Source organism: Miniopterus schreibersii, assembly GCF_964146895.1.
Source record: "Miniopterus schreibersii genome assembly, chromosome: 1".
NCBI lineage: Eukaryota > Metazoa > Chordata > Mammalia > Chiroptera > Miniopteridae > Miniopterus > Miniopterus schreibersii.
The window spans coordinates 114,664,288-114,678,164 of record NC_138101.1 but is presented as its reverse complement, the minus strand read 5'-3'; the positions used below and the strand labels follow the sequence as shown (position 1 = coordinate 114,678,164).

General features: G+C 34.7%; 1 protein-coding gene across 4 annotated transcripts in view; it reads right to left on the bottom strand.

The window, feature by feature from the left end:
• Positions 1–13,877, bottom strand: part of EPC1 (enhancer of polycomb homolog 1) — a 97,094-nt gene that overhangs the window by 8,707 nt on the left and 74,510 nt on the right. For all 4 annotated transcript variants that reach the window (XM_081139805.1, XM_081139804.1, XM_081139803.1 and 1 more), the window contains exons 3-10: positions 9,147–9,292; positions 8,517–8,723; positions 8,006–8,154; positions 6,581–6,740; positions 5,390–5,566; positions 5,216–5,305; positions 4,988–5,136; positions 2,813–3,165 (exon numbers count right to left, since the gene is read on the bottom strand). In XM_081139805.1, the coding sequence (XP_080995931.1) occupies positions 2,813–3,165; positions 4,988–5,136; positions 5,216–5,305; positions 5,390–5,566; positions 6,581–6,740; positions 8,006–8,154; positions 8,517–8,723; positions 9,147–9,292 (1,431 nt within the window). The remainder of the gene's footprint in view (positions 1–2,812; positions 3,166–4,987; positions 5,137–5,215; positions 5,306–5,389; positions 5,567–6,580; positions 6,741–8,005; positions 8,155–8,516; positions 8,724–9,146; positions 9,293–13,877) is intronic.

The window sequence follows — 13,877 nt, the reverse complement described above, 5'->3', positions numbered from 1 at the left end:
GTTAATTCTGACATGTGGTATCCCCCAAACTCAAATACATGCAAATAACACTTAGTCACAGAACAAAGATTACATTTTCAAAGGTGCTTTTATCAACTAAAAAAAAAAAGAATTTGGAAACGCTCCAAGTCACATATTAACTAATAAAGATTATTAAAAATACAATCTATCCTTAAGTGCTAAAATCTAGTCTCAAAAATTCTAAATACACATATAGTTAAGTCCTCCCAAGTTCCTCAACACTGTGTCATTCTGCTATATAGTATCCAGAGGATGAAGCACTCCAGCTCCTGACTAACCAGACTACCCATCTGGCCACACAACTATGCAAATTTGCAAAAAGGTCAAGATTGGGAAGCAAACAAAAAAGATTCTGAGCAGTTGAAAAAGAGGTTACTAAAGTTGGTGTGTTAAAGCTCAGTTCCTTTACTAAAAATAATGGGCTCCTATCTGAAAATGAGAATAAATAGGCCGTTACAGATGATTATTTAGAAAAGGGAAAACTCAGTCCAGAGGGTATCACTATGTCACAGCACACATGTTAACATTTAAAACTATGATAGAATAATAAAAAATGTCTAAATCAAAATCCACCAATTTGGCTTAAGCAGCAAGCCAAGTATACCAACTGACTCATATCTCATACAATGGTTAAGTTCTAATGTCAGTAAAATAAAAATTAAGCCTTAAAAATTCCTCTAGAGTACACCATATGATGCAGACCCATCTCTTTCAATAAGCCCAACAAAGCCAGTTTTTCTTCTGACATCAGACTAGATGCAAGTTTCTGTGGTTGAGTAGTATTTGTGGGCTATGTTATATGAAAAAAAAAATCTTTAAAACTATAATTACACTGCCCAAGATGAGATGCTTAATCTATGAGTGATTAATGCAGGGACTGATGCTATCAGGAGAATAATAAAGATTCACTTCTCCCATTCCCACTGTAGCCCACTCCAGCAAATACATTATTCTAGTAGAATTGTATTTAGAATCCTGAATGACATTTGAACTGCTAAATTTTTATATTTTTCTCCAGAGGCCTACAGTTGAATTCACTTAAACATACATATGATGTAACTTCACTGTAATGCACTTTATAGAGCATAAAGAGAAAAGCTTTAGGTTTCTGGAATATTCACGATTATGGAAGATCAAAGCGCTTTTCTACAGCAATCAGTAGGCATCTACTCTTAAAGCATAAGGGAGCTCTAGTAAAATTGAAGGGAAACTGCAAAGAATTAAATGCAACAGGAAAAACTGATAAACCCATTTTTTAAAAGTTATGTCACATATATAAGGGAAGGAAATAATTAAAAAGAAAATTAGAGTTTACTAACATTTTTCCCCCCAGCTAAACTTTTGGTAATACTCCTCCTCTTGTTCAGTGTTCACCTTTTAATATTCTTTAGCCAACAAATCAATAAATTTTACAATTCCAATGCCAACTTAAGTTGTATAGCAAAACAATTTACATAAAAAATATCACTACAAGATCCTAAGGATGGTTACACAATTCAACTTCTCTATTCTAAGAGGTGGAAAAGATGGGGATTGATGGAACATGCCAATTTTCAATGAGAAGTCTAAAATAATTTTACACAGCTTAAAAATCTGTATCAGGGAAAACATATTACAAGTTTATACTTTTAAAATCTCTACACCCAACACTATAAATAAGTCCTCCTTCATTTTGGTTAAGACTATAAAAGCAGAGAGAAACTGACTTTTCATGATACAGAATAAAATTAATGGGATTATAAACAATCTGTTAGGTCTCAAATACTTAAGATTATCTTTTAGTTAATTTCTGAGGAAAAAAGTGATTGTTTTTCTTATGAGCTGAATTACTTTTTTTCTAACACAAAGTAAATTATGAAATCTTCTCTGGAAGTCTTTAAGAATAAGCACATTTTCATATTTATTAGAAGGTTTTACTACAGCTTTACCAGATGATTAGGGGAACAGAATAAATATCTTTATAGTCCTTTCAAAATCTGTATTTAAATTATCTTTATAAAAATGTGTAGTAACATAATTTCGACAGTGGATTTCTATAATCTACATGCTAAAATAATACATTTATGCTTTAAAATAGAAAGGTAGCCTGGCTGGCGTGGCTCAGTGGTTGGGCCACAACCTATGAACCAGGAAATCAAGGTTCAGTTCCTGGTCAGGGCATGTTGGGGGCGGGGGGCGGGTTTCAGGCTTGATCCCCAATAAAGGGCGTGCAGGAGGCAGCTGATCAATGAATCTCAGCATTGATGTTTCTATCTCTCTCTCTGAAATCAATAAAAACATTTAAAAAATAAATAAAAACATAGAAAGGTAAAATTTTAGAAATATTTAAAATAGCCATTTATTTTAGACACATTTCACAAAGTAGTCATAATGCTAAAGTAGATATTATCTAAAAATGTTTCCAAAATTATTAAAATAATCTTTTAACTTAAATATTATTCTATGAAAAATTACTTTCTCTCATAATAATTATTCTGAATTACTGTGAAAAATAAAGCTTTGCATATCTATCAACTTGCTGGTCTGCTTTTAAGCAGTATAAGTGAAAGACTAGAGAAGTGTCCAGGCATAAAATAGCAACAAATTATGGTCCTTCCCCCCCATATTATTTTGAAAATGTTTAAATCAATACCCATGTACAAACAGGATTCAAACAGATACTTAAACGTAGGTCTTTTTCTTAACTATTTTGAGAAAAAGACTTTTAGCCATAAATATAATAAATCACATATTCAAAAATTGATAAACCTGACATTTCCATAGAAATGTACATTATAACAAATAAACATACCAAAGTGTGCTGAACCACTGCTACTTTTACTTTGCGTAGAGGTACTGCATATCTGGGTCCCAGGTTGTGCTGTTCCTGTTCGAGTTATACTCCTATATAATTTTCTACAGGAGAGTTCATCATTGTCACTGTCATGTAGGGATGGTGTCCGAGGCCTAAAATGCCGCCATCTACATGACTTGATATTGACTAGTATCTGACTGAGGTCTTTAGAGAAAGATCTGTCCGAGGTATTTGTTTCTGAGGTATTGGCAGACTGATTGATTGGAGAATGTTGTGGTGAGGAAAGCATTTCCAAATCCAGATGGTGAAACATACTGTCATAGTCTGAGTGAGCTCTGTCCAGTAACACCCTATTAAAAATAAGGCAGAAAACATGTGTGTAAAATAGCTATTCAAAAATTTAAAATAAAAATGATTTTCTTTCTCTCCCCCAAATCCAAAAAGCCATCTCATACTGAATATTTAAATTTGATTATTGCAATTTTTGGCTAAAATCTTAATATCTAATAAGGGTTTTTTATTTAATGTTATAATGATATAATTAAATAAGAGAGTAATCCACCTCAAAGAATAAGGTAAATATTTTACAACAGTAAGAGTTCTAACAGTTCTAAGGGTTGGTTGACCAGTGTAAGTTACTGGTAACATATGAAAGTCTTTTTCTTTTCAAATTACTTTTAAACTGAAGATTTTCACTTCCATTACAAAGCACCAGAACACTATAAAATGCTGCTAACATATTTGTTCTCTGTTTAAGTAAAACATTCATTGGGGAGGGGGGGCAGGAAGAGGAGGTAGGAAAAAAGCAGTAAAAGGTGTGCGATCTTTGGGATATGTTATACCATTAAAAGTTCTGATAAAATATTTGAGATGTTACTAACCTAAACTTTATAAATGACTTTACCTTAAAATGTTAATGAATTAATGCTAGTATAGAATAAAATATAGCCACCATAGAGAATTCTCACTACTAGTGATGTCAATGTAATGATATGGGAAAAAGTGCTAAATAAAATGTATTTTGAAGATGGAAGGAGACTTGACTTTGGTGGCTGAACACACAAAGCAATATACAGATGATATATTATAGAACTGTACACTTGAAACCTATATAATTTATTAACCATTGTCACCCCAATAGCTTTAATAAAATTAAAAATATGCATTTTGATGCCCAGGTAATTCTAAACTAATGTTTAAGTGATAAGAACTGCAAACCAAAATTAAAACATGAAACAAATGTGTAAGCCATTAATTTATCATAAATCATACTCTTAGCTTTCTTCCTGAAAGCACCTTGACATTATGTTTTGCTTTTTCATTTTTATCTTATTTTACACAAAAGCTTTCTTTTTCTTTGCTTTTATGCGTTCTGCAATTCCTTCCCTCCCTCTATACAATTTCTCACACAAACGCATCTACAGTATGAAGGAGATCTATCAGGTTTAAAAAAAGGAAGAGCAATGAGATCCCGACAATCTGAGATGTCAAGATCAGGTCATACATGGAACCTGGAGACTTTTCACTGAAAAGTTAAACAATTCAGTATACTATATATGGTATTTCTTAGTCTATTTAACCCCCCCCCCTTTTTTTTTCTCAATAACTTCAAGAATTCCTGAAACAACATTTGTAGTTTCTTTAACTTAATACAATTTATGCAATCATGGCTTACACTTGCCTTTACTTGGTGCCTTTTGTCAGAATTCTGTGAGGATAGCTATCTGAGGTTTTCAAACTTGGGAAGAAAAGCAGATCCATTAGGGATCCATTAGTTATGCATTAAAAGCTATGGCTGTGCCTGGCTGGGTGTGGCTCAGCAGTTGAACATCGACCTAGGATCCAAGAGACCACGGTTCGATTCCCGGTCAGGACAGATGCATGAGTTGTGGGGCTGGATCCCCAGTCAGCACCTGATCAATGACTCTCACCATTGATGTTTCTGTCTCTCTCTCTCTCCCTCCCTCTCTTTGAAATTAATAAAGATATATTAAAAAAAATAATGCTATGGCTGTATAAGCACCAGACAGCAAGACAGAGTATTTTGAACAAAAAAATAAGTCAAGAATACAAATGGAAACAAATGAGCTACCCTAAATAGCACTTTAAATTTTAAATTCGATTATCCTCTGTCTAAAATATCTCTATGCTTAGGATACAGAAATACCTTACCTTCCACCGCGACCAACCCGTCTTCGTGCAAATCCAATACACCTTTGCGGTACGGTAAGGGTAGTTAAGCAGTATCTATATCGCACATCCCCTAATCCTCCGTCCTTAGGACTAGTCCAAGGCCAGTTGCCAGTTCGGTCTAAGTGAGGCTTAAAAAAAAAACTACGTTATTTTACTTGGTCAGTTAAAGGTAAACATATTGTTATTTAAAAAGAGCCTAAAACTTACAGCATAGTACTGACAGCCTGCTTTCCTACGGAAAGCAAATGGACCATCGGGATCATTCTCTTCCTCAGCTTCCGAAGAACCAGACAAAACCTTTAAATAAAATGCAATGAGTCACTGCATGTGACTTCCTCCTACATTACTCCTCTACATTCATAGAAAAATTCTTATGTTTACCTGGGAGAGAGGTTCTTCATCTGAGCTGGGGAAATCATACTGATTTAAATCTTTAGCATTAAAGACTGGCTGTGCAGCGGGACTCGTCTGTTGAGGAGGAGCAGCAGCAGACGATGGTAAGACTTTGGGCTTCTTTTCGTATTTACGTTTAGGTCGGATAAGATCAGCTTTATCTTGCTGCAATAAAGTCATGAGTTAATCAAACACTAGGAAACAATTTTCGACAAACCTGCAGTTTTGGGAAGTTTTTAAAAGTTTACTACTGTAATGAAGGCATTCATATTCATAGGAAATACAAGACTCTTATGTTTTGTCATCTTATACTGTAAAGTCTTAGAGTTTGGTTGGTCTCTGTGAAAACATGAATATGCTCCTAAACATCATCGATAAAGTATTTTGTTACATTTAAAGGACAGGAAAAAAGTTCTCCAGCTCTGAAACCCTTAACTGCAATTAGTATTTACTGCCGGCTCCTGTTTCTTTTTCTTAATTTCCTATAAAAATACTAGGAGGGAATTTTTAAAAAGGGATATCTAGTCTTTATTCTAAAAAATTAACAAATCAATATGGAGAAAATAATAATGAAAAATTTTACATATACAGATAGCAGACTTCAGATTACTGTTAACAGTGGAAAATAAAGCCATAATGCTGAGGTGTTAGGAAAGTAAAGAGTAGTAAAGATTTACTACTAGCTAAACAATGAAGTCATTCTGGAGTGGTGAATTTTGAGCAGTATTAGAGGACAATGACATGAAATCTTTAAACAGGAGAAACATGAGGATAAAATACACAGGTAGAGTGACTGATCTGATGAACAAAGGGCATGTTAGAAATATGTATGGCAGGGATGGCAGAGGTAGGAGAGGTATGAATTTGATGTGTAGGGAAAAGGAAATGATTAAAAGCAAAAATGGTATTTGTTGGGAAGAAAAAGATCATGGCAAATATCTGGTTATGTAAATATGCTAAATATTGGTCAAGTTTTATGCAGTTTATGGCATGGTTTCTTGGGAAATGTTAATCACAAAGTTAATTATTATTTACAACTCTACTGTTACAGGCCAGTCTTGAATCAAAAGCTGGCTTTGCAGCATATTTCATGGGAGGATATACTTTTCTTTTTCACTGATTCTAATGATAAAATATCACTCCATTATCAGCTACTATAATCAGAAAACTTTATATCACCTTATTAACTTTAAACTCCTTCACATCCACTGCTTCCTGATGTTTAAATTGACCGCTATTAGTAATAGGGATGATGGGGATGGCGTAAGTAGGTTTCAATGGCTGTCTCTGTGCCATAACCTCAGACATAATCTCTCCATTGTAGTCACCCAAATTATACCTGGAATTATAAAAATGAAAGTTTAAAAAGTTAGTTCTTTAAGTACTTACCCTTCTATTAATAGCTGAGATGTAATTATAAACAATGATTAGACTTGGTAAAATTAGTTAAACTTTGATTAATTTGCTGAATGCTCATTAAAATGAAAGATTATGTAATTCCTTCTGTTTCTTCCTTTTACTTTCTGGCTTATAGCTTTATATTAGCACCATAAATAGAAGACTGTGGCTAAAAAAACAAAGGCTCAAAAAATTTTTTTTAAGTTTTATTTATTGATTTGAGAGAGAGACAGGAAGAGGGAGAGAGAGGGAGTGGGAAAGTGGGGGAGAGAGAAAGAGAAAGAAAGGGAGGGAAGGAAACACCGATTTTGTTCTCCTTATTTATCCTTTCATTCATTGGTTGATTCTTGTATGTGCCCTAACTAGGGATCGAATCTGAAACCCTGTCCTATAGGGATGATACTGCCACCAACTGAGCCACCAAACCAGGGCACAAAGGTACAAATATTAACTTAGCAGTTTTGGTGAAAGATTTGGTCGAGATGTTGAAGTTAATAACTAAAATGGTGCTGAGGAAGTTTCTACTAATTTCAATTGCCTGTGCTATTAAACTAATTTTTCTGAACTGAATCACAAGAAATTCAACAGTGGTTTTCTTTGGGGATAGGGACCAGGAAATAGGGGAGCAAGGCTTCAAGTTTTCACTGTGTACCTTGCTGAATGGTTATTTGAGTGTTAAAATTATGGGCCTTCTCCTTCACTCTTATGTTTTCTTTTTTAAAAATCAGTACCATCTAGTAAATAAAATAAATACTTTAGGCCGGCCAGCAAGGCTCGATTCCCAATCCCCAACCTCTGGTGGGGTGTATGCAGGAGGCTGCCGATCAATGACTCTCTCTCATCATTGATGTTTCTACCTCTCTCTCCCTCTCTCTGAAATCAATAAAAACATATAAAAAAATAAAAATAAAAACTTCAAATTGAAGTTATAGCCATGCACACACTACATAAGGACAAACAAATATGTAAGATTTCAAAATGGAAATACCTGGCACACTTTAATTTTACTGAACACAATCACTTTTAAAGAAAATAAAGAGAGGAACACATGTAAAATTATACAAAGTATATCATACCACACATTTAAATAGTCTTTATTATTAAAAAAAACACATTTCTGGACTTACAGGTAATTTTTAGGAGATAACTCAGTATACAAAATGCTTATAGTACCATACTTCCTAATGCTATTAAAATATACTTTACCTCTTTTCCATAATTTCCAGTGTTAAGTGCAATAACTCCCTTTTACTCTTTTCTCTTCTTTTTATCATCTCTAGAATAGTAACAGCCCGACTTAGATCTCGACGCAGCTTAAGCATTTTTTCATAAGAGGCTTCATCATTTTTGCGATTCTGAAAATATAAAAGTCCTTGTTTAATGTCAATAAGCATTTCTAGCTAGTGGCATTCTGAACACAGCTACTCATATATATAAGAATATATATATTTGAAGGGTTAGAAGAGAATTTTAAAATACTAAATGAGGGCAGATCACCAGGAAATCAATTTTGTATATGATTTTAAACAGATGAATATCAAAATATACCAACAGCTCCATAATGAAACTTAAGGCCAAATTATTTTAAATATTTTCATTATATTGTATAGAAAGTCTACTTAAACACAAATTAAAACATAGCCTCCTGATACTGAGATATTCATAACTATAGTTTTCTTACAGTAAAAAACTTACAAAATGTCTCAAATTCACTTACTTTTCTAGTTTGCATTTTTTCGGTACGTCTTCTAAAAGCCACGTAAGGATCATTTGTGCTGGAACCATCTCGCTTCTCTTGTTTTACTGATGGGATAAGAGATGGCCCTCGACAGTTTTTTCTCTTTTTAATCCAGTATTCATAAACCTCTCTAATTAATTCGTCGTCTTCTTTTAGCAGTAATTTGGCTTCCTGCAGACTGACTGGCTAAATATAAAATTATTATGTCATTTTCATATAGTATACATATATAAGGTTCAAAGATACGTCTAAATTTAAATGACAACAATCAAAATAACAACAGCATTTACAATAGCAAACACATGGAGTGCCTTACATACACTAGTCACTAAGCTAGACACTTTATATACATTATTTTATTTAATTTTCACAACAATTCTATGATAGTTATCATCTCTATTTTACAGATGGGAAAACTGAGGCACAGAGAAATTTAAACATACTGCTCAAGACTATACAGGTTATTGTGGGCAGAGACAGGGTATGACTTCATGCTTACTAATTCCAGAGCCTGTTCCCTTACCTCTCTCCAACATTATACTCTTTCCATATAAGTGTAGATATTTATATAAATACACATAAACACACATATATACAATGAAGTTGTACCTGCTGACCACTGCCTTTCTCTAGACGGTCAATCATCTCCTCAAATTGCAATGGGCAGATGTCCATTTTCTTTTTCAGTTTATTCACGAATACTTCATCTTCAGAATCCAAATCATAGTCAGGCTGTTCAGCATCCAAACTAAAAGCTGACAGAAGAAATCATAACCATCATTTAGTATGTGACGCCATTTGACAAACCTTCTCACAAATGTTTGGGTAAAAACAAGACATAGACTTTCTAAAGAAATAAAGAAGATTTTTGAATTTTGTTTTCAGACACACAATCTAAGCTTGTAGATATGTTTCCCACGTTTAAAGTTTAAGAAATAGAGATTATCTTTACTATTAGTATAGATGTCATAAAAGACAATGGATGTGACTCCACTCCCAAAAGCAAATAAATTAGAAGTCCATTATTAAAAACATAAAGAGATTATTAATGCATATGAAAGTTTTTAGTTCAAAAACTGACAAAATATCAGCAATTTCACATGGTTTGATATAACATAAAAAGATCTTAAGTCCTATCTTATAAATTATTTAACTTCTTTACAAAAAGCGTAGGGTGCAGTATTTAAAGCTAAAGTGTTAGAAGTCACTGCCAACAATAGTAATAACTATCACTTAGTGAATGCATTCCTGGCAAAGGAGGTTTATTCCCTCATGAGACTCACTGTCATGGTGATAGAAATGTGAGGTGTTACTTGTATTTGCCAAGATTTGAAAAAAAGAGGCATAAACCACCACTCTATATTATCAAATGTCATTTAATTACTTATGAAAATGAAGTGAGGTTGACCATAATATAACTAAAATTAAATTAAGTAGCTTGATATCACAATTTGTCTTACATCTTTCCCTTGCCTAATTCCTCCTACTAACTTCCCATCACCTTAGAATCCAAATCCTTACAATTACATGAGCCCCACCTCCCTTTTTAAATATGTTTTTATTGATTTCAGAGAGAGGAAGGGAGAGGGAGAGAGAGATAGAAACATCAGTAATGAGAGAGAATCACTGATTGGCTGCCCCCCTGCATGCTCCCTACTGGGGATCAAGCCTGCAAACTGGGCATGCGCCTGGACCGGGAATCGAAACCTTACCTCCTGGTTCATGGGTCAATGCTCAAACACTGAGCCATGCCGGCCAGGCCACAAGAGGTCCTTTTTGATCTACTTGTCCAGTCTCACCAGTATTTTATGACCTAGCAATATCAAATTTCATATCTCACACAGCAAGTTATTTCGAGTCTTCAGGCTTTTACATTAGCTATTTTCTGCCTGCTCACCTAGCAAATGACTATTCTTCTCAAAACTCAACCTGATATCAACTCCTATAAAGTATAGCATAGGAAATATAGTCAATAATACAGAGTGGAGCAAAAGTAGGTTTACAGTTTTCAGTATGTGAAACATATAGTGTTTATTCTTTTCTTTTTTTTTAATATATCTTTATTGATTTCAGAGAGAGGAAAGGAGAGGGAGAGAGATAGAAACATCAATGATGAGAGAGTCATTGATTAAGCCTGCAACCCGGGCATGTGCCCTGACCGGGAATCGAACCCTGATCGCCTGGATCCTAGGTCGACGCTCAACTGCTCAGCCATGCCTGGCCGGGCTAGTGTTTATTCTTGTATTACCTATTATTTATTGTATTATTACCCTACAAACAACTGCAAACGTACTTTTACCACCCCCTGTATTGTAATAACTAATAACTATCTATGTATGGTGTGAGGTGGGTACTAGACCTATCAAGGGAATTGCTTTGTAACTTGTATAAGTATCTAATCACTATGCTGCACATCTGAAACTAATATAAAATAAATATTGAATGTCAATTATAATAAAAAATAAATAACTGAATATATCATACCATTGTGTTTCATTTTTTATTTTGGCCTATATCACACTTCTATGACATTCCTAATTACAGTAAATAAATATTAAGACTCATAAAAATCTCTGTATGTTAACATCTTTGCACCCATGTTTGTTTCAACTACAGGCCCTCTAACGATGTTCCATGATCTAATTCTGTTTGTTACTGCTATGGAAATCGAGTTTTTGGAGATCTCGAAGTGAATTAAAAACACTTGTTTCTCTTGTCCCTAACCAAGATAATCTATATTTCTGTGATTCAATAGGGTAACCACTAGCCATGTGTGATTAATTGAATTTCAAGTAATTAAATTAAAAATTCAGCCCAGCCGGGCTTGATTCAGCTGTTGAACATTGACTTAGGATCCAGATCGAGGTTCGATCCCTGGTTGGGGCACATGCCAGGGATGCGGGCTCGATCCCTGGTGAGGGGCATGCAGGAGGCAGCCGATCAATGACAACTCTCTCATCACTGATGTTTCTATCTCTCTCCCTCTCCCTTCCTCTCTCTGAAATCAATAAAGATATATTAAAAAAACACAAAAACTCAGTACCTCAGCCCGGCTGGGCATGGCTCAGTGGTTAAGCATCAACCTAGGATCCAGGAGATCATGGTTTGTTTCCCAGTCAGGAAGCATGCCCAGGTTGCGGGTTCAATCCCCAGTCCGGGGCATGCACGAGGCAGCCGATCAGTGACTCTCTCATCATTGATGTTTCTATCTCTCTCTCTACCTCTCCCTTCGTCTCTCTGAAACCAATAAAGATATATATATATATAAAAAAAAAAAATTCAGTACCTCAGTTACATTAGCCACATTTCAAGCCACAAACGCAACATATGGCTAGTGCTGTACCAGATGGCAAAGATTACAGAATGTTCCCATCATCATTAAAAGTTCTATTAGAGTGGTGATCTAGATAATCCAGAAAACCAAATTGATAGGGACCATCTAGCAATGTTCTGCCTTTGTAAGGGCATATTTTATATATTTTTAGGGTCTCATTTATACACTACTACTGCATCCTCCACTATAAAATTTGTTTCCCCTTAGATCAAACACATTTATAAAGCTTAATTATTCATAGAGAAACAGGCTCACCTAACATCAACTTACTTTTGCATTACCAAAGTACATCTGATATACTTCTGGCATACATTATACCATCAATGACAAGTCATGTCCAACATATCAGGAAATGGAATCAAGACTGGAAAGGAAAATTCCTATCCAAGGGATCTCAGTGTGTTTCCCACTGAAATTAACAAGTATCTGAGAGTCAGAGTGCTCTTGCCTCTGCAAGAAGCTATTCTTTTAGTTGGTACAAATATATCTAAGATCTTAAAATATAAAGAGAGCCCATTCTTGTTCAGATATAAAATATTAAAACCTTAGAGAAAAGCTAACATGAAAAAATTCACTTTAGGATTTCATTTGACCAAAATAAACTCATAGACAATGATCTAAGTATAATTTAGCTTCAGCCAAAACTGGAATTCTGACAGCTCAACCACAGCTAACAGATGTAATATATTTATTATGGTCCTAGAAATAGGAGTGTCTTCTAATTTTCTGGGCCATGTTATTGAGTGTGTTCAAAGTAGAAAACAGGGTGTAAAGAGAATCAGGCCAATGGGTTGCTTCTTCTAATTAAGTTCTGCCAATTAAAATGAGACCTAGCTAGCCAATAATTGTTAAATAATGGGAACCATACTGTAGAAGCTGACTCCTTTAAAAATATTTGATAGGGACAAACACAGATACGTGTATGGTTAAACAAAATACAATATAATATACAGATGGACAAAATACTATTGAAAACAAATCTAAGCAAAAAGAACACAATACATATAAACTGAATAATTATTTTAAATAGACTGGTACAAACCATGGTACTTACCCTCAGACTTAAGAGTCCAGTGATAGAGATGAAACGTATACGAATGTCTGTGTAACAAATGCCATATTGTGGCTTGGACTAAGTGTGTACAGGTGGGTATGTCCATAACTCCAAATAGTATTTTTAAAACATAAAAAGCAAATAGTGAAATAATATTTGGGCCCATGGAATGCACAAAATGTGGGTTACAAACAATATAATTCCTGATTGAAAAGAAGGCACACTATTCAAGGTTGAGGAGAAATTTCTCAGATCAGGAATGGTAAATAGGTTTCAACTCAGTACTAACTCTCAATGATTAGTTAATATGTACTTGCAAAACTCCTGGAGTAAGTACGTTCTGAGCAGCAGAAAGTATTGTCATAATAGTGATATTTAGTTTGAGGTGGTAGGTATTTGATATTTTTTGCCTTAGACTGAAGAAGACAAAACTATCAATGGACAACCAGACCAGGAAATTCTTTCAACATCTCCCCCCCCCCCCCAAAATATATCGTTATTGATTTCAGAAAGAGGGGATAGGGGGAGGGGGAGAGAGAGAAACATCAATGATAGAGTCATTGACTGGCTGCCCCCCTGCATGCCCCACAGAGAGAGAGAGAGAGAGAAAGAGAAAGAAACATCAATGATGAGAGATTCATTGACAGGCTGCCTCCTGCATGCCCCTCAGTGGGGATCAAGCCCACAATCCTGGCATGTGCCCTGACCAGGAATTAAACTGTGCAATTTCCTGGATCAGGTTGACGCTCAACCACTGAGCCATTTCAGCCAGGTTTTCAACTTCTTTATAGTATTTATAAGCGATTAGAGCTTGTTGTTACGTCTAGAATGTTCTTGGGAACAGTAAGTGGAGAATCCCACATTTGAAAGTTCTAAAATCCCAGAAATGAAAATTTTTGTAGACAAAGTTCTATGGTTCATGCTACAGAGTTTATCTGTCAGAAAGTGGTAG